This window comes from Heterodontus francisci, chromosome 20, assembly GCF_036365525.1.
Source record: "Heterodontus francisci isolate sHetFra1 chromosome 20, sHetFra1.hap1, whole genome shotgun sequence".
Taxonomy (NCBI): Eukaryota; Metazoa; Chordata; class Chondrichthyes; order Heterodontiformes; family Heterodontidae; genus Heterodontus; species Heterodontus francisci.
In genome coordinates this window covers 30131835-30153767 of record NC_090390.1, presented here as the reverse complement: position 1 = coordinate 30153767, position 21933 = coordinate 30131835, and the positions used below count along the sequence as shown (strand labels likewise).

General features: G+C 42.9%; 1 protein-coding gene across 6 annotated transcripts in view; it reads left to right on the top strand.

Annotated features, from left to right (window-relative positions):
* prkg1b (protein kinase cGMP-dependent 1b) overlaps window positions 1–10076 on the top strand; it is an 847749-nt gene extending 837673 nt beyond the window's left edge. For all 6 annotated transcript variants that reach the window (XM_068052493.1, XM_068052492.1, XM_068052491.1 and 3 more), the window contains one exon: window positions 8905–10076. In XM_068052493.1, the coding sequence (XP_067908594.1) occupies window positions 8905–9003 (99 nt within the window). In that variant the 3' untranslated portion in view covers window positions 9004–10076. The remainder of the gene's footprint in view (window positions 1–8904) is intronic.
* The last annotated feature ends 11857 nt before the right edge of the window (window positions 10077–21933 follow it).

Below are 21933 nucleotides of genomic sequence, written 5' to 3'. Positions count from 1 at the left end.
CGAGCTTCATTGGAATGGTGAAGGAGGTCAGAGTGGGAGTGGAGCAGAGACTTAAAGTGGCAAGTGCAGGAAGCTCAGGGTCACACTTACAGACTGAATGGAAGTGTTCCACAAAACTATCACTCAATCTAGGTTTGGTCTGCCCAGTGTAGAAGAGACCACATTGTGAACAGTGAATACAGTATACTAAATTGAAAGAAGTACTTTCACTGTTTAACCTGGAAACAGTGTTTGAGGCCTTGGATGGCAAGAAGGGAGGAGATAAATATGTACTTGGGCCTCTCATGGGAAGGATCAGACTTTATTCTATTATACACCCACCAAAAAGTATAAAATTCAAAACACAGCTAGCTTCCTCATTTTCTTTGAAGCAGGGAGTGATTGTGATGCACAGCGGGTCCGCCGTTCTCTGCGAGATAGGAGAGGGGTTGACGTTCCAAGTTAGACCCAATGTTCATTCGAGTTTGGGGTCGGTAGCTGGGGGCTCTAGCCCATCTCATCTCATTTCTGGTCCTGGCAGTCTGTTGTGTATTTTCTGATCTTATTTCCAATTTCAGACATTTGCAGATCTGTCCTCTTCAAGCCTTTCCATTCATCTTGTTTTCCTATCCTTTCATTCTTTTTATGTGTTTTCATTGAGATGATCTTTTTATGTTTCTAGCTTTTCAGAAAAAAATCCATAAGCAGCCATTTTTCCCACCCACCCTACTCTGTAACAGGAGTCAGTGTTCCTCATACTTCAGCATACCGTTTTCTTCCCCACCTTTGTTTTGTTTAAAGGTTTTACTTATCTTCCAGTTTTCTAATGAAAAGTATACACACATCAGCCAGCCCTCTCTCTTTAGAGATATTATTGGGCCTCCACTTCTGAATTTCTGTTGAAAGGCATTATCACCTTCAATTCATCGGCCTTTAGAAACAATTCCTTAGCTGATTCTAAATTCAGCAAAACGTTAAAATAATAAGTATAGTGTGAGCTTTCCACTGTATCCATGATTACAGTATTTGAAGAGAATTGTGAATTACCCATGGGAGCTAGTGGGGGGGGGGGGGGGGTGCGGTTTGGGGGGGTGGCGAGCGGGGGGAAGCGGTAGATCGCAGGGTATCTGGAAGATAAGATTCTTCTGCACACTGGAGTTTTCATGTCACTGACAGGTTCTCCACCCGAAAACCAGCCAGATTGACAGGCTTAGCTTCCAGTTAGGCAGGGAACAGTCCAGAGGATGCTGGAGGCTGAACGACCAGGTAGGTCTATTTGCTGACTGGGAGGTGGGGGTGTGTTGTTCATTTCAGGGAGCTGGGGGTGGTGGTCGATTTGGGGTGCATCCGATGCCGGGGGGGCTTAGGCTGGCACGCTGGATCGAGCTGGTAGGCGGAAAGTCACTTACCTCCTGATTCAGCAGTCCCCCATCCCGGTTTAGCTGGTGAGTTTCCTAAGGCTCGGGAAACAGTTAAATTTCAATAATGAATAAAAATGTGGCACATAGCCTCATTATAATATTTAAAGTGTCATCCTGCCTCCTGCAAGCAGGTTGGTTGCCCACCTGTCATCCCACCTCCGTTAAAACTGGAAGTGGATGGGTTGAAAGTGGTTTGGGTTTCAGACTTTTAGCACTTCAAACCCCACCCGACCCAAACCTGCTTGTTTTTGGAATTAAAATTTGTCACTATATTGTTATGAAAACCCCACCTGCCAAGAATGAGGCATATTAATTTTGTCATATGAACATTAATTTTAAACTGTTGCTGGACTGAAAAGCTGACTTGTTTAGAGATAACAGCAGTGGCTGGGAACATTTGTATTCTAAGGGACAGTTGCCTGGAGAGACAATGGAACTGTCCCCCGATCCAATTAACCCAAACTGATTTTGATCATCAGACATTGAATGTGTAACAAGCCAGCATTCCATCCACCAACACTCCACCCCGCCCACCACTGAGAGTGTCTGCTAAGATAGCGAATCCACAAAAATGGAGGAGAGTTGTTGAAAAAAACTAGTCACATGGCCAACCTGCTGGCCGAGGAGTTTTTGAATTGTGTTCACAGACAGTTTGAAGACAAAAGAGAAGGAAGGTCTCTCTCCCTGGCGTGCTGTCTCTCGCGACTTTCCAGATCCATTGAAGCCACTTAAACCTCAAGAGAGTAGACTCCTACATCAAAACAAGTTTGAAAGCGTGCACTGGGCCCCAACAAAATGGCAAGATTTAATTGTAAAGACTTTACATCGAATTCAAAGGACAGTAAATGAACTCCAGCTATTGCTTCAAACTTTTCCCCTTAATTCTTTCTCCTTTTCTGTCTCTATTTGCGTGTATCTTTATCGTGTATGCATGCTAGCTTGGTCGCGTTGCGTATTCATAGTAGTTTTAACCGAATTAGAGGTTTAAGGTTAATAAACTTACATTTTTCCTGTTTAAATCTAAGAAAACCTGTCTAGTTGATTTATTTGCCTTACAATTGGAGCGCAGTGAACAAGGATTCACTGAGGGGGAGCTAAAAACATGGTGTTTTAAAAATTAAACCCTGTTACGGTTAGACCAGGCAAAGGCTGAGAGGGGACCCCTAGACCCCTTTCTCACCTGGTCGTAACTGAAATTTGGGGACTAGCGTCCAGATTCGACCCACAGACAAATGAGAAATTGGAAGTGGGAAGTCAAATTGATCCCAATCAAAAAGGGAAAAGATTTCATTACAGGTTTTCTTGTAGTGTGTATGCTAGAATACTAACATGTCTGCGACTGAAGCCAGTAACTCCCCAAGCCAGGGTGAAATTACTTGGCATAAGTTAAAAGCACTGTCTAGGGAAAAATGGCTGAGCAGTGTGGTATCACTGTCCATGCCAAGCCTAGAAAGTCTGAACTCCTAAGACTAGTGGCCAATCATTTTGCCCTTGAATCAGAAGAACCAGAAACAGGGTTAGAAATAGACTCGGACAGGTATTGCTAGCAAAGATACAATTGGAACAGAGGAAACTTGAATTTGAAGAGAGAGACAGGAGAAAGAAAAAGATGGAGCAGAGAGAGAGAGAAAGAAAGAGACTGCCAGAAGGAATGCTAAGAGAGAGAGCTGAGGCAGCTTGAGTTAACTAAGGTGCAACAGAGTAACTCTAGTGAAAGCATGGTCAATATGGATGACCATAATTCGGGGCTGGGTACAGAATTGTTGAAATTTTCCCAGTTGATTCCAAATTCAATGAGGGTGCTGTGGAAGCATGTTTTTGTATCTTTTGAAAAACTTGCAAGGCAGCTAAAGTGGCCAGCTGAGACTTGGACTGTCCTGCTACAAAGCAAATTAATAGGAAAAGCCTATGAGGTTTATTTCCTGTTGCCAGATGAGAGTTCATCCAATTATGAACTGACGAAAAATGCTATCTTCGGGGCATATGAGCTAGTACTGGAAGCCTATCACCAGAAAATTTGAACCCTCAAAAAGCAAGATGATCAAACTTACTTGGAGTTTGAGAGAAGGAAGCAGCTGGCTTTTGACCTGTGGTTGAGGGCTCTTAAAGTGCAGCTCAGCTATGAAAATCTCAGAGGTAATTTTGCTCAAGGACTTTAAAAACTCTCTCCCACTCTCCATAAAGATGCATGTAGAGGAACGGAAAGTTCATAGAGCCCGGCAAGCCACAGTGCTGGCTGATGAGTTTGCTTTAATCTATAAGTCGGTTCCCCAGGGGAAAACCTTTCCTAGTCACCCCCACAAATCCAAAAAGGACAAAGGGTGGGAACGTGATAGAAGCCCAAGGAGTCTTGGGAGAGAAAGAAAAGCTGGAGACACATGGAGCCCTTCTCCAGCCAAAAAGTAAGGTGCTGTAAGTAGGAGTGAAGCCTAGAGATCTGTGTGCTTCCATTGTAATAAAGCAGGTCATCTAAGAGCTGACTGCTGGAAACTACAGGGAAAGCCAAGAGGGTTATTCGGAATACACCCGCTCAGTGAAGGAGAAAGGACCCTGATGGAAAGCACAGCTGAATAACATGTGGCTTTAACCGCACCAGTTGTAAGACCCAGAAAGCATACTTCTGCGTGTGCAGGAAAATTTAATAAGATTCCTGAAGATTACCAGGATTTTGTGCCTGAAGGGAGAGTAACCCCATACCCCTCAAGTGGGGCAAGCACGCCCATAGTAATCCTCAGGGACACAGGGGCCATGAGATCCCTTTTACTGGGAAAAGGCTTGACCTTTTGGATTGGAGGGCAGTGTATGCCTGTACCTTTACGTCGGGTGCACTTGGAGTGTGACTAAGTTTCAGGACCAGTGACCGTAGGGATTGTCCCTAGTTTGCCTGTGGACGAGGTTGACCTGCTGCTAGGTAATGATCTGGCAGGGATGAAGGTGGTAGCTTCCCCAGTAGTGAGAGAGAGATCACAGGAAGTCAGAGAATCAGGGCAGTGGCAGGAGATGGTCCCCTGCAGTTTCCCTACATGTGTAGTGAATCAGGCCATGATCAAACCAGCTCCCCCAGAGGAGACTGAATTGGCACTGCAGGCAGATGACCATGTGGTCTGTCTGTCTGAGACTTCCTTTGGAAAGTTAGAAGACCCAGGGAATGAATTAAATAAATTTTCCCTAGCTGAGGCTCAGCGAGCTGACCCAGTATTGAAAGAATTAGCACAGGCTACCCAGTCAGAAATTGAAGCAGAGGGAGTCCCTGATTGCTACTATTTAAAGAATGAGGTACTGATGAGGAAGTGGACTTCTCACAGACCTGAGGACAAAGAGTGGACAGTGGTTCACCAGGTCGTGGTGCCGCAGAGGTACCAGAGAGAAATATTAAAAGTGACCCATGAGATTACAGTGGCTGTACATGTCGGTATACGAAAAACCAAAGCCTGTATAAGACAGCAGTTTGACTGGCCAAAACTCCACAAAGATGTGGTGGAGTACTGTAGGAGTTGCCACATATGTCAGGTTGAAGGGAAACCTTAACCTTTGTGAAATTGGCACCCCTAGGTCCTGAACCGGCTTTCACAAGCAGAGGGCTGGTAAACTGTAAGGGACCCCTGCTGAGAAAAAGGGCCAAGCAGGCACAATGCTGGCAAAAAATTAGAGAGGAAAGGGCAAAAAGGGACAAAGAAGACAGATTAAAAGAATTCCTGGAGGATTCCCAAATGGAAACCCCTACTGTCCAGTCAGCCAAGCACGAAATGCTTGAAAAGTTAGACTTCACATTCTCCTATGTAAATTCAGACACTAGAAGCACCCCACCAGAGTTGCTAACAGCATTTACAGAAACCTTTAGGGACAAAGGAAGTTCTGAAGAGGGCAGAGAAACTGTGAGGGTGACGCCTCACCTAGTTGAAGTGCCACAGGTGAGTGCAGTAGAATCTCGGCAAATAGCTGCAAGCAGGAGTGTCCCAGAGGACAAAGGGGAGATTAGCAAGGAATTCCCCCCACAGTCAGGAGAAAAGGGAACCAACCATCCCCTAAGGTGAAAAGCCCTTGCATAACTCATCAAAGCACTGAAAGAGAGTCCAGAATGGATCCACCCGCTACTGACTCTCCCGAGCAGAATTCCAACTGAGGACTAATTAAATATAACCCTCCCCCTGCAGACCTCAACAGGAACAAAGACGCCCGAGGCACTCATGGAAATGTGCAAACTGGAAAACTTCCCCAAAAATCACATGTTTATTGGGATGCCAGAAAGAGAAGTTTAAAGCAGCACTGTTACCAAGAAAAGACAGGGGGTAACAATTTTCAGGATTTCTGAATGAATGAGAGAGATGCATGTGTGTTTTCCTGTACTTACTCTTCTCTCTATTTTTTTTTAATGAAATGCTCTTCCAAAAATCGCAATTCATTCCGCTGGGTGCCATGAAGTCCCCACCTGTCATGAATGAGAAATATTAACTTTGTCATATGAACATTAATTTTAAACTATTGCTGGACTGAAAAGGTGACTTGTTTAAAGAGATCACAGCAGTGGCTGGGAACATTTTCATTCTAAGAGACAGTTGCCTGGAGAGACAATGGAACTGTCCCACGATCCAATTATCCAAAATGGATTTTGATCATCAAACATTGAATGTGTAACAAGCCAGCATTCCATCCACCATCACCACCACCCCCTCCCCCCCCCCCCCCCCCGCACCATCACTGAGGGTGTCTGCTAAGATGGAGAATCCACAAAAAATGCAGAAGAGTTGTTGGAAAAACCTAGTCAAATGACCAACCAGCTGGTCCAGGGTTTTTGAATTGTGTTCACAGACAGTTTGAAGACAGAGACTGCTTTGAAGACAAAAGAGAAGGAAGGTCTCTCTCCCTGGCTTTTTCTCCCTCTCACGAATTTCCAGGTTCACTGAAGCCACTTAAACTTCAAGAGAGAAGATTCCTACATCAAAACAAGTTTGAAAGTGTGTGCTGGGCCCCAACAAAACAGCAAGTATTAACTGCAATCAAAGACTCTGCATCAAACTCAAAGGACAGTAAATGAACTCCAGCTATTGCTTTAAACTTTTCCCTTTTATTCTTTCTCATTTTCTGTCTCTATCTGCGTGTGTCTTTATCGTGTATGCATGCTAGTGTGGTTTGGTTGCGTATTCGTAATAGTTTTAATTGCATTAGAGATTTAAGGTTAATAAACTTACACTTTTCTTGTTTAAATCTATGAAAACCTGTCTGGTTGATTTCTTTGCCTTACAATTGGAGAGCAGTGAACAAGGATTCACTGAGGGGGAGCTAAAAACATGGTGTTTTAAAAATTAAACACTGTTACAGTCAGACCAGCAAAGGCTGAGAGGGAACCCCTAGACTCCTTTCTCACCTGGTCGTAACAATATGTACAATATTTAACTTGCATTAGAGTTTCTTGTGACCTCAGGAAATGTCAAACCACTTCACAGCTAATGAAGTACTTTTGAAGTGTGATCATTGTTGTAATTTAGGGAAACAAAGTAGGTAATGGCACACAGCAAGATCCCATAAGCATTTTTTTAAGGGATGTTGGTGTGTTACAAACTTGGGACAGGATACTGGGTGAACTTCCCTGATCATCTTTGAAATAGTGCCATGTGAACTTTTACTTCAAGGTGAGTGAGCAGGCAGATTAACTGCTCATCCAAAAGACGGCTCCTCAGACAGTGCAGCACTCCCTTAGTACTGCACTGGAGCCTAGGTTATGGGCTCAGGTCATTGGAGTAGGGCTTGAACTCACAACCTCCTGACAAGAGCCTTCCCACTGAACCAAGGCTGACACTGTACTGGTGATATGATATAATCCCAGAAATTACTGAAATTGGTGAGATTAGAGGATGAAGCTCAACACGCTCCTATTACCCTCCTCTACTTTAATAGTGACGTTGACTTGTTTCTTTTAAATGAGTTAACAAACCCTTTAAAAGAATGGACAGTGGAATGTCATGGGAACATGATAACACTCAGCTAAATTTGGCAGCAGCAAATTCTTGGCTATGTGGGTACATTTTCTGAACTGGAGTTCTTCCGCCAGAACCTTGTGCACTGGGACAGCACATCAGGAATTTGGGCACAGAGGTCAACGTGCCCACCTTGACCTTCAGCCCATTGAAACGATGATTAGAAAATCCTGCATCCAATACTGGTTACCACATTTTTGGAAGGATGTGTGGGTCCTTGAGAGGGTACAGAGGAGATTTACCAGAATGGTTCCTGGGATGGGAAAATTTAGTGACAAGATTAGGTTGGAAAAGCTGGGGTTGTTCTCCTTGGAGCAAAGGAGATTGAGCAGAGATTTGATAGAGGTGTACAACTGTTCCCATTAACTAATGCTACATTGTCTAGGGGACACAGATTGAAGGTTTTGGGCAAAAGATACAGGAGGAGTATGAGGGAGAACCTTTTTATGCAGTGGGTGATAATCACCTGGAACTCGCTGTCCATAATGGTGGTGGAAGTGGAGACAATCAATAAGTTCAAAAGGAAATTGGAGACCACTTGAAGGAAATAAGTATGCAGGGCTATGGGGAGCATGCGGGGGAGTGGGACTGTCTAGATAGCTCTGTGGAGAGCCGGCATAGGCTAGAAGGACTGAATGGCATACTTCTCTGGTGTAAATGACTCTATGACTCCTGCAGAAGACAACAGCCCTTCCACCCAAATGTCTAATATACGGTCCGGTGTAGGAAGCTCTGTGTGAGGGGCATCAACTTGTAAATTCTACTCCGTAATGATTAGATTAGATTAGATTAGAGATCCAGCACTGAAACAGGCCCTTCGGCCCACCGAGTCTGTGCCGAACATCAACCACCCATTTATACTAATCCTACACTAATCTCATATTCCTACCAAACATCCCCACCTGTCCCTATATTTCCCTACCACCTACCTATACTAGTGACAATTTATAATGGCCAATTTACCTATCAACCTGCAAGTCTTTTGGCTTGTGGGAGGAAACCGGAGCACCCGGAGAAAACCCACGCAGACACAGGGAGAACTTGCAAACTCCACACAGGCAGTAACCGGAATCGAACCCAGGTCCCTGGAGCTGTGAGGCTGCGATGCTAACCACTGTGCCGCCCTAATCTCGGATGTCTGTAAAAGATCTCATAGCACTTTTTTTTTTAGAAGGGAAGGGGCATTATCCATGGTGTCCTGACCAACATTTACCTCTTAACCAACGTCATTAAAACAGATCATCACATTGCTGTTTGTAGAAGCTTGCTTTGCAAAAATTGGCTGCCGCATTTCATGCACTACAACAGTGACTACACTTCAAAAATACTTTATTGTCTGTAAAGCAGTTTGTGAATGTCCTGAGGTCTTGACAAGTGCTGTATAAACACAAATTTTCTTCACTTGTTGAAGAATATAATGGTTGTAATGTTGCAGCTTTGCACACCTCAATTTGATAACGAGAGCCATGTGAAATAATTCACCATCTTGAGTCACCAATTTAAAAAGGACACAATGTTTCTTTTTGCAGGTCACATCTCCGACAGACACGAGCAACTTTGACAGTTTCCCCGAAGACAGTGATGACCCGCCTCCTGATGATAACTCCGGATGGGATGCAGATTTCTAAATCTGTTCCTTCAAACTTGCTTCTGCCTTGCCTAGGACAGCATCTTTGTAAAAGAGAAAAAAAAAAGACTGCCAGCAAATGGAAAAGAAACGAGGAAGAGCATTAGTGCTCTGGGTCACCATGATGCCTTGATTGATGCCTGTTACAGCGATGATGATGGCATTAGGAGCTACACCATTAGATAACTGCAATGGTGTTCCTTAAAAAAAAACACTCAAGTTTGAATCAAAAAATAGCAACTTAGATGGTGGTCCTAGAGCAACTTGTTTTATTAGCGTACATGTAAGGCTTTTCCTTCACTGAGGTGACTAGTGCTTTGCTCCGGAGACAAATTAATACTGAAAAGGTAAAAATGGGTCATTTGAAACCAATAAACTTATTCTAAATTTAGATTTTTTTTCTAATTAAAATAAAAAGACAATTGTAGCTATTTATTCAAGGGACTTTTATTCAGGGGACTATGTTAATTGCTATAGAAATGAATTTGGAGCATTCCCATTCCTCAGTGCAAGTACACAGGTCCCTGTGTATGACAAGCCAGTGTGTATGTGAAGGACCAGTAAAACTATTGGTCAACCACTTTTCATGTCAAGTCACTTTATTCATTACTAGACTGAATATTACTTCTCTGTTTCGGTGATATATTTAAAAGTGGCATCATGTATTTATGTACACAAAGCACAACACATGCTATCAGGACCAGTTCTTCACCCACCCCCACATTAGCTGCCTGCCTGATCAATTAAATATTAAAATAGGAAAAATCATCTCCTATATTTTGTAAGTAATTCTATTCCCTTGCCTTCTAAAAGGCAAAAACATTTCTCTGTATTGCAATGTAAATTAGCAGAAATACTGAAGGTCAAATACTGCCTGAAGATGCATTTGAATAATAATCATTTCTGTGACATCCCACCGGACTTAAATGCTAGCTGAAAACTATGTGTTCAATAATTTGTTATTTCAAACAGTCAGACTTCTGTGTAATGCTGTCAAATATATGCATTCATTTTTTTTTAAATGTGTAACTTTTTTTGATTTCCTTGAATAGAATTCAGACCTCTTTCCCAATCCATAACTTCCAAATGGATGGTATGAAAAGGGTTGGGTTGGGGTGGGGTGTGGGTGGGAGTGAGTGGGTGGGGGGGGGGGAGGTGGGAAATAGCCTGAATTTTTTTTATCCTGGCCAATATTTCTCCCTCAAACAACATCAACAAACAGGTCATCTGGTCGTTGTCTCATTGCTGTTTGTGGCACCGTGTTGTGCACAAATTGACTGATGCATTTCCTATATTACAACAGTGACGAAACTTTTTTTTTGGAAATATTTGATTGACTGCAAAGTGCTTTGAGGCATCCTGGGGTTGTGAAAGGAGCTATAGTAATGTAACTTCATTCTTCAGATATTCTTCTGTGTCATTGTAGAATGTCACCACTAAAGGGAGCAAAGAGAGAAGAAAATAAGGAGAAGCTGAACTAAACAGAAAGGCTGGTCACTACCAGCCATCCAGTAACATTACTAGTGCTAAAAATGTAAAAATGTACTTGACAACCCACTGTTCACACTTAATACCAATGCTAGCAAGCTGTCACTTTGAATTTAATGTTCTGTCTTTATTCAAGGAAATGTGCTTTATAGTAAACCATGGAAATATGACACGTAATACTTTACAGGAACAATCGTACCTTATCTGGATATACTTTGGCTTATATTTTAGAAATCACCTTAAAAGTTCTTTAAGCTGCAGATGTGGAATGCTTCACATTTCCCCAGAAATGACCCAACAGTTCATTGATAGTACAAACTCCTGCAGAAGTAAAATGTGATGAACATATTTTCCTAATACTCTTTCTCATATTTACAAATGCCGCAACTACCACTCCTGATTAAATCTGCAACTTTTTAGTGTTGTTCAGGCTGTTTGTTCTTACCAATGTTTTCTCTGTCTGTGCCGAGCAATTAATCAAAAGAGTGTTAGATCCATCATGCAAGTTCTATTCCTGGTGAATTCTGAAAGTTGAATGTGAAAATAATGGAGGGAGTTGGGGTGTGGGGGGTGGTGGGCTCATGAAATACATCTATTAAAAGTGAAGAAGGAAGCTCTAGATACAATCTCATGCGAAGTAGCAATCAAACACTGTTGTAAACCCTGTGGGTCAAGAGGCTCAGTCACATTTGCAGCTCTATATTTTTAAAATGTAATATCTATTGTTTTTATTTAATTGGACCACAAGCTCCATATTACTGTAAATAGGCAGATATGTTTTAAGTGTTGAGACTTTTAGTGTGACTTAACCTTTTCTTTCTGTTTTAGCTGACTTGATATTTTTCCCATATTATCACTCTATTCATCTTTGAACTCGACCGCACTAAAGATTCTATCAAATAATCCAACACCATTGAACTGAAAGAAAAAACCGAAAGGCTTGCTGCCTAAAATTTCTGAAACATTGTAAAGATCATTTCTCCCATAGGTTAGACTAGGTTTGGCATTGTCTCAAGTGCCTTAAAACACATGGCGTCCAAACAAATTTATAAATTTGGTCCAATGCTGCGTTAACGTTAAAAAAAAACAGAAAAACCTCAAGGATCAATCCTTCTTAGCTGGCTTCTGTATAAATTATCTCTTCTGTAAGGTTTAATAGGCCTTTTTTTAAATGAGGTACAATTTGCAGTAAGTAACCTGTAGTACCCTTAATTTTGTTCGATTTTAGGGAAACTGTGAAACTGGTTATGACGTAATGCAGCATTTCTGTGAAATGTGTGCACGTGCAACAAGAAAAAGTCACATGACTATACTTATCATTGCTTTGGGTGATTTCATTGTATATGCAAACCCATCTTTTAATTTACCTGTGTTGCAAATATTAGGGTAAAATTATCTCCTTAAGGTCGTCAAATTGCAATAAATATAGCCCTGGCTGACACAATTCGAAATCTTTCAAGATAACTGTAAAACTTAGTCTCACAAGACTACTGAGTTTAAACATTGATTTATCGTAGCTGATACCCACTTTTAAGATCTATATTTCCTGTCTCTATTTAACAAGAAGTTTACCATCAATTGTTAAAACTCACTGAACATTTATAAATTTATATAAAGTATTTGTTAGGAGTTGTTTCCAATTTAGCCTTTTGTTTAGATAAACGAGCATGGCAAAATTGTCAAAATGTATATTTTGTCACTGAATGCTGTTCACGGACTTGTTGCACTCCTTTGGTTGTAGATTTTTAACTTTTACATATTTAATTGTCCTTGATTTGTCCTGTATCTCCCTGCAGCTGTCAATGCAGAGTGCCTGTTATATACTTTCTAGAGCTGAAATAAAAATGATTACTTTTGAACTATATATGAAATGCTGATGTTTACATAACATCATGAAAAATTAACCCTTAGAACTCCTCAAACAGCTCAGTGAATAAATGCCATCACACAGACTGGGTTAGTGTGGTAACACATGGAAATGATGAGCATACACAAAGGGCTGAATTTTACCAGCCCCTCGACACTGTGGGTCGCGGCGGGGGGGCCGCTAATATTCTGCAGGGAGAGGCCCACCTTGACCCCCGACGTCGAGAAGGGCCTGCCGCATATTACCGGTGGTGGGGTGACCTCGGCCCTTCATCTGAATATTCAAATTAACAATAAAGACGTGTAAATTAACCTACCCATAGGCGGCGGCTGTTCGTCTTCACGTGCCTGTGAAACTCCGTACGGAGTTCTGAGGCGAGAACCTGGTGGGGAGGGGGGAAGAATAAGATTTTCAGGCCGGGAGGGGTGCGGGAGTAGGGAAATCACTTTTTATTAGATGTGGGGATGGTGGGAAGGGGTTGAAGGGCAAAAGTTAGAAGGTTGGGGGGGGAAGTTCGGGTTGGGAAAAAGGCAAGTGTTGATCATATTGCGCATTGAAATTACCGGCGTTGGGGGGGGGTGGTTGGGAAAGGGCCTCCATAATCTTTATTAATTGTTAAATCAAAATTCCGAATACTTTACCTTTAAAAGTTATAATTACTTCTAAGAGCTTAAAGCCCTTTAAAAATGACACCTGTGCAATTGCGCTGGATACCATTGCCAGGGTTGTGGCGGTTGCCCCCTCTACGTCATCGGGGGTGGCTGCTCTGCCCCCTCTATTTAAATCAGTCCATGTGCGTAATATCACCGAGTTCAAAGTATGCCGCTGCACAGTGCGGCACACTAATAAAATCCAGCCCATAAGATTGGGGAGAGGCTGTAATGAAAAAGGGTAAGGTGAGTTGTAAAGGATGAGAATAGGATGGTAAGATAAGAAAACACACTGGTTGAGATGCAAAGTTAAAGTATGGGATAGGGGATAGGAAGGGTAGGTAAAGAATCAGGGAAGGACTGGGGAGGTAGCAAAATGCAATGGCCTGGAATTTCTGATCGATGGTGCTGTTTTTCTCTGCGCAATTCACCTAATATCAGTGTAACCAGTGCAAAGGATCACAGAATTTTAAGCACAAATTTCATTTTTCCCAACTGGAGTTTCCACAATCTTTTGTGTGAGTTTTAAGAACATTGCACTCGAAGCAGACCCCGCTTACAAAACTGGCCATGCCACCAGGGTGAATTGAGTTTTCATTCAAACACATTGGCCGATCAACAACCTCAAAATCTGCCGTGAACTTGCGCGACTGGGCAGCATTCTAAAAGGTTATCTAAAAAAATGTTTTGATTTAAAAAATATTCGAGTGGTAACCGAGTGCAGTTTTAATCATAGTGTCAGTCCACCACCTGTGAGTAATGTGATTTTAAATGACTGAAAAATGGCAAAAAAGTAACTACTTTCTAGTTATATTGGGATACAGCAGTCAGTTCCTTAGTAAATTAGAAAAGAATTCGAAACCTTTGAAAATGTAACTGTTTACTGTCCTTGCGCCCAAAGGTTCCAGCTTAATTTTTAAAGCCTCACTAGAAGCCTACAAATGAACGCAATTAGCGGAAACTCCCAATAATGATTAATTCACCCTGGGGGTGTAGCCAGTTTTGTGAATGGGACCTGCTTCCAGTTCAGTGCTTTTAAATCAAATGCAAAAGATTGCAGAAACTCAAACTGCACTGAGTTTTTTTTAAATTTATTCGTTCATGGGATGTGGGCGTCACTGGCTAGGCCAGCATTTATTGCCCATCCCTAATTGCCCTTGAGAAGGTGGTGGTGAGCTGCCTTCTTGAACCGCTACAGTCCATGTGAACTAGGTACATCCACACTGCTGTTAGGAAGGGAGTTCCAGGATTTTGACCCAGTGACAATGAAGGAATGGCAATATAGTTCCAAGTCAGGATGGTGTGTGACTTGGAGGGGAACTTGCAGGTGGTGATGCTCCCATGCATCTGTTGCTCTTGGCCTTCGAGGTGGTAGAGGTTGTGGGTTTGAAAGGTGCTGTCTGAGGAGCCTTGGTGTGTTGCTGCAGTGCATCTTGTAGATGGTACACACTGCTGCCGCTGTGCATCGCTGGTGGAGGGAGTGAATGTTTGTGGATGGTGTGCCAATCAAGCGGGCTGCTTTGTCCTGGATGGTGTCGAGCTTCTTGAGTGTTGGTGGAGCTGCAACCATCCAGGCAAGTGGAGACTATTCCATCACACTCCTGACTTGTAGATGGTGGACAGGCTTTGGGGAGCTAGGAGGTGAGTTACTCACCACAGGATTCCTAGCCTCTGACCTGCTCTTGTAGCCATGGTATTTATATGGCTACTCCAATTCAGTTTCTGCTATCCCCCAGGATGTTGATTGTGGGGGATTCAGCAATGGTGATGCCATTGAATGTCAAGGGGAGATAGTTAGATTCTCTCTTGTTGGAGATGGCACATGTGTGGTGCAAATGTTACTTGCCACTTATCAGCCCAAGCCTGGATATTGTCCAGGTCTTGCTGCATTTCTACACAGACTGCTTCAGTATTTGAGGAGTCGTGAATGGAACGTTTTTTTTTAAATTTAGAAATACAGCACTGAAACAGGCCCTTCGGCCCACCAAGTCTGTGCTGACCAACAACCACCTATTTATACTAATCCTACATTAATCCCATATTCCCTACTACATCCCCACCATTCTCCTACCACCTACCTACACTAGGGGCAATTTACAATGGCTAATTTACCTATCAACCTGCAAGTCTTTGGCTGTGGGAGGAAACCGGAGCACCCGACGGAAACCAACACAGTCACAGGGAGAACTTGCAAACTCCGCACAGGCAGTACCCAGAACTAAACCCGGGTCGCTGGAGCTGTGAGGCTACGGTGTTAACCACTGCGCCACTGTGCCGCTGATGATTGTGCAATCATCAGCGAACATCCCCACTTCTGACCTTATGATTGAAGGAAGGTCATTGATGAAGCAGCTGAAGATGGTTGGGCCGAGGACACTACCCTGAGGAACTCCTGCAGTGATGTCCTGGAGCTCAGATGACTGACCTCCAACCACCACAGCCATCTTTCTTTGTGCTAGTTATGACTCTAACCAGCAGAGAGTTTTCCCCCTGATTCCCATTGACTCCAGTTTTGCTAGGGCACCTTGATGCCATACTTGGTCAAATGCTGCCTTGATGTCAAGGGCAGTCACTCTCACCTCACCTCCTGAGTTCAGCTCTTTTGTCCATGTTTGAACCAAGGCTGTAATGAGGTCAGGTGCTGAGTGGTCCTATCGGAACCCAAACTGGGTATCACTGAGCAGGTTATTGCTAAGCAAGTGCTACTTGATGGCACTGTTGATGACACCTTCCATCACTTTGCTGATGATTGAAAGTAGACTGATGGGGCGGTAATTGGCCGGGTTGGACTTGTCCTGCTTTCTGTGTACAGGACAAACCTGGGCAATTTTCCACATTGCCGGGTAGATGCCAGTGTTGTAGCTGTATTGGAACAGCTTGGCTAGGGGTGTGGCAAGTTCTGGAGCACAGGTCTTCAGTATTATTGCCGGTATATTGTCAGGACCCACAGCCTTTGCAGTATCCAGTACCTTCAGTCGTTTCTTGATATCACGCAGAGTGAATTGAATTGGCTGAAGACTGGCATCTGTAATGCTGGGGACTTCAGGAGGGGGTGAGATGGATCATCAACTCGGCACTTCTGGCTGATGATTGTTGCAAATGCTTAAGCCTTATCTTTCGCACTGATGTGCTGGGCTCCCCCATCATTGAGGATGGGGATATTTGTGGAGCCACCTCCTCCAGTTAGTTGTTTAATTGTCCACCACCATTCACCGCTGGATGTGGCAGGTCTGCAGAGCTTAGATCTGATCCGTTGGTTATGGGATTGCTTAGCTCTGTCTATTGCATGCTGCTTATGCAGTTTGGCATGCAAGTAGTCCTGGGTTGTAGCTTCACCAGGTTGACACCTCATTTTGATGTATGCCTGGTGCTGCTCCTGGCATGCCCTCCTGCACTCTTCATTGGACCAGAGTTGGTCTCCTGGCTTGATGGTAATGGTAGAGTAGGGGGATATGCCGGGCCATGAGGTTACAAATTGTGGTTGAGTATAATTCTGCTGCTGATGGCCCACAGTGACTCATGGATGCCCAGTTTTGATTGCTAGATCTGTTCAAAATCTGTCCCATTTAGCACAGTGGTAGTGCCACACAAAACGATGGATGGTATTCTCAATGTGAAGGCGGGACTTTGTCTCCACAAGGACTGTGCGGTGGTCACTCCTACCAATACAATCATGGACAGATGAATCTGCGGCAGGCAAATTGGTGAGGACAAGGTCAAGTATGTTTTTCCCTCGTGTTGGTTCCCTCACCACCTGCCGCAGTCCCAGTCCAGCAGCTATATCCTTCAGGACTTGGCCAGCTCGGTCAGTAGTGGTGCTACTGAGCCACTCTTGGTGATGGACATTGCAGTCCCCCACCCAGAGTACATTTTGTGCCCTTGCCAACCTCAGTGCTTCCTCCAAATGGTGTTCAACATGGAGGAGTACTGACTCATCAGCTGAGGGAGGGCGGTAGGTGGTAATCAGTAGGAGGTTACCTTGCCCATGTTTGCACTGATGCCGTGAGACTTCATGGCGTCCGGAGTCGATGTTGAGGACCCCCAGGGCAACTCCCTCCCTACTGTATACCACTGTCCCGCCACCTCTGATGGGTCTGTCCTGCCGGTGGGACAGAACATACCCAGGGATAGTGATTGCAGTGTCTGGGACATTGTCAGGTATGATTCCGTGAGTATTACTATGTCAGGCTGTTGCTTGACTAGTCTGCAGGACAGCTCTCCCAACTTTGGCACAAGCCCCCAGATGTTAGTAAGGAGGACTTTGCAGAGTTGACAGGGCTGGGTTTGCCATTGTCGTTTCCGGTGCCTTGGTCGATGCCAGGTGGTCTGTCTGGTTTCATTCCTTTTTATTGACTTTGTAGTGGTTAGGTACTTGCTAGGCCATTTCAGAGGGCATGTAAGAGTTAACCACATTGCTGTGGGTCTGCAGTCACATGTAGGCCAGACCAGGTAAGGACAGCAGATTTTCTTCCCTAAAGGACATTAGTGAACCAGATGGGTTTTTACAACAATCGACAATGGTTTCATGGCCATCATTAGACTAGCTTTCAATTCCAGATTTTTTTTTGCACTGAATGCGATTTACATTTAAAATTCTGCCACTTTTTGCACAAATATGAGCCAAATTGTGCCTAAAAAGCACAATCAGAGCAGAAACTCCAGGTCATTGTTTTTGCTATTAGGTCCGCCATGCCTATGTTGCTGCATTCAAAATGAATGTTTGATTATGTGCCAGCGTCTTCACTTTCCACATTAAAACCTGTCACAGTTACTTAAGAACAGGTACACAATCAAGCACATTTAACAGTATGTTTCAGAACTTTCCACTTGTTTCCATTAGTTGTGTGCTCATATTCCAGCACAATTGGAGTGAAATTGGGCAAAGCAATGCAAAAGATTGGGGAATTTAAAACTTAGGTGAGCTACACCCAGACTACTCATGCTTTTGTTTTCTGTGACCTTTAAAGCTGGTTCAAGGTTCAATTCCATCACAAGGTCAGAAGTGGGAATGTTCCCTGATCATTACAGTTTTCAGTTCTATACACAATTCCTCAGATAATGAAACTGTGTTTGCATGTAGTAAGGCGGGACATCATTTAGTCTTGGCTGGTAAGTGGCAAGTAACATTCGTGCCACACAAGTGCTATGCAATGACTATCTCCAATAAGAGAGAGTCTAACCACCTACTCTTGACATTAAATAGCATTGCCATTGTCTAAACCCTCACTATCAACATCCTGGTGATCACCGTTGACCAAAAACTTAACTGGACCAGCTACATAAATACTGTGGCTACAAGACTAGGTATTTGCCAACTCCTGACTCCGCAAAGCATTTCCACCATCTACAAGGCACAAATCAGGAATGTGATAAAATAATCTCCACTTGCCTGGCTGAGTGCAGCTCCAACAAAATTCAAGAAGCTGAACACCATCCAGGACAAAGCAGCATTTTTGATTGGCACCCCATCCACCATCTTAAACTTTCATTCTCTCCACTACTTCTGCACTATGATCATCGTGTGTACCATCTACAAGATGCACTGCAGCTACTCACCAAGGCTTCTTCAACAGCACCTCCCAAACCTGCAATCTTTACCACCTAGAAGAACAAGGGCAACAAGCACATGGAAACATCCCCAAGTTCCCCTCCAAATCATATGCCATCCTGACTTGGAGATATATTGCCATTCTTTAACTGACACTGGTTTAAAACCCTGGAACTCCCTAACTAACAGCACTGTGGCAGTACATTCATCACACTGACTGCAGCGGTTCAAGAAGACAGCTCACCACCAGATTGGGATTGCAAGATTCCGCTGATTGCACTGGTTTGGGAAGGCTCTTCAAATTTTCCCTTTGCATAGGCATTAACATGCACATTTTTCATATCAAAAAATACTTAATTTACTAAGAAACTCACTAGTGTATACAAATGAAACTTTTTTATGGTTCAGTATAGCTTTTTTGAAATCATTTTCAGTGATTTTACATCAGTTTACTCACAGTCGGAGGACAGATTACACCTACTAAAAATGCTTATTTTGGCAATAAACCCATTTTCAGCTACGTGAATAAAACTGCACCTGGTTACCACTCCAATGCATCAAGAAGCACTTTTTAATGAAAAACAGATTACATTCTGTAATGCTGCCTGATTGTGCTGGTTCACGGGAGATTTCACATTTGTGAATATGCAAAATAATTTTTAACAAAAACTTGAAATGTATCCTAAACAGTGCCTGGACCCTCAAAAATGAAAGCCACTGTGAAAATGTAAATGAAGTGCTCTTCCAATTGTCCCACATACAGACAGGGCCAGCAAAATGAAAAAGTGGAACAAAACCAAGTTCATTACAGCATTGTGGTTAATCTTAAAATCAGACTATGTTCCACACTCAGTTATTCGCTCCGAGCCACAGGGGTGAGCAGCTGCTTTGAGATAGATAAAGAACAGATCAAGCCTACAAGGATATTTTTTCCTCTACATTCTGTAGTCTGCTCCATTATTGTCAAGGCTGGATCAAATTGCCATAGCCATCGGCTCAATCACCAAAGCAAACAAAAGGATGGACCTTTGCCTTGTGTCTGAATGAAGAGAATGTGCTGTTCATTCACATAGCTGTCTTGGGAGGGACTGAAATATACTGTGATGATCGATTCTAAATATACTTCTCTGAATGCAAAGCACTGAGAGGACCGAGATATGCTTTTTATGGACTGCAAAACATAATATTCAAGATTAGAAAACCTTCTGAAATTGCCTTACAGACTAGGCGACTTAAATGAATTTTGTTTGGTCCAGCTACTGTATTAAGTTTCTTATTCAGGATGTTACGATTGTGGGTTAAGAGCAATGTAGATTCGTCAGTTGACATAAAGGTAACACATCATAACTGGAATGAATCAATATTCATGTTAAATTCTAACTTTAGTGTTATCCAGCAGGAGATGTTAAGCTTAAGCGATTAGCAAATGAACAAAAACAACTAAGTGTGCGGAGATTTCCCCTTCCATGTATGGCTACTAATGCCTTCACTTTTGTACTTAGGAACATTTTGTTATTCTGCATTTAAGTGCTATTACACTTTTTAAAGGATTTAAGATACTCTGAATCGAGACAAATATTCACAAATCAGCAAGAACTTACCCAAAATGCTATTCCCTGTTTCTTAAACTGAGTACAAACATATTACAATAATGGTTGGCATCCTTCCATCTTTATAGATGATGGACATGCAGCAAACAACCATTTAGGTGGCTGTCTTCTCTTGGTGCATCTTTGCTGATAGCTGTGAAGTCCAATCCTTGAGAGGCAGGTTCTGCCACAAGTGCCACACATGAAACTGCCAAGTGACACTGTGAGCTATTGTTTTCGGCATTGGCAGTTGTTGCCAGGCTGCTGTAGCCACTGGTCATCGTGGTAGTGCACATCAGTCCACAGGATGTGTCGCCATTTCCCTCTTTTGCCAGCAAGTGACTCCCAGATGTGATTGTCAACATTTAGAGGCTTCATGTCACATTTGCAAGCATTCTTGAAGCGAAGCCTAGGGTGCCCCACTGATATCAGGCCCTGGCTACCTCACCACACAGAAGGTCTTTGGGCATGTGACAGTCTTCCATCCTGCGGACGTGTCCAATCCACCGAAGCTGCATCTGTTTGATTAGTGCCAACACACTTGGGAGCTCTGCCTTTGAGAAGACAGCCGCATTTGTGATTTTGTCCTGCCGGGATATACCCATAATGCGCCACAGACAGAGAAGATGGATATTATTGAGCTTCTTTTCCTGGTAGCTGTAAGTCGCCCATGTTTCACAGCCATACAGCAAGGTGCAGAGAATACAGGCCTTATAAACCATCAGCTTGGTCTTAAGGATCAGTTTGGTGTTATTCCATGTGTGTTTCACGAGTTAGCCAAATAATGGAGAGAGAAAGATTCACAGGTCCATCCAGCTTTTACAACTTGTAGTGAACACAACAGGATCACAATAATAAAATGAAAAACTTATACTTGAATCTAATTTATTTTCTTAAAATAATGAAGTGTGATATATTTACATCTATATGTATGCTAGGGTTACTTTTCTCACCTTGCACTCCCAAGGGAAACCCTGACCATTAGCAGCATATATTGGAAATCTGGATGCGTGCTACACATGATTTTCTGACCATTGATTTAAACAGTTGGAAATGTATAATGCAGCACTGGCCTAAATTTCTCAAACATGCTCCTAGCTGGTGAGTCTCTCCTACTGACGGATACAGATGATGCCCATTACTGAGTTCATTCATCTGTGTCCAATGCTACAGTTCTACTGCAGATACCAGTCTGCATCCAATTTCTCCAGAATGCAATATCCGTATAGTTGGTTGACATGAGTTATACTGACAGGAAGCTCAGCACACACATGCTTGAATACATAATCTGAGTTCCATTCCTCAAGTCAGTTATTTTGAATATTAGAAGAAATCAAAAAGCAAGATTATGAAACTCCCAAGATCAAATGGGCACTTTTAAAATGCAGCGTTACATCAACCTGGAGTTATACTGTGCCCATTGCAAGTTCAATGTGGTAAGACTACCAGCTGGGGGTGGGCCAATATCTCTTACTTGAGTGAACTGAGGAGCAAAATGCCACATTCACATCAACATGAACCCAAAACTACTTTGCCTCAATGTGACAGTGGAAGTACAAGTGTGTCATTAAAGTGATGAATGGCTATTTGATACTTTCTTTGAGAAACTATCCTGGTTCTAACAGCATTAGTTGCATTCTGAAGGCATATATTCATTATTATGGGGAAAAAAGTTCATATGCACCATCTTCTAAGGTTCAGCATATTCCACTCTGAATAAATTGCTATTATATTAAGCTGCTATTAAGTTGACGTCAGTCAGTTATTTGCACCATTACTTCACACAGTC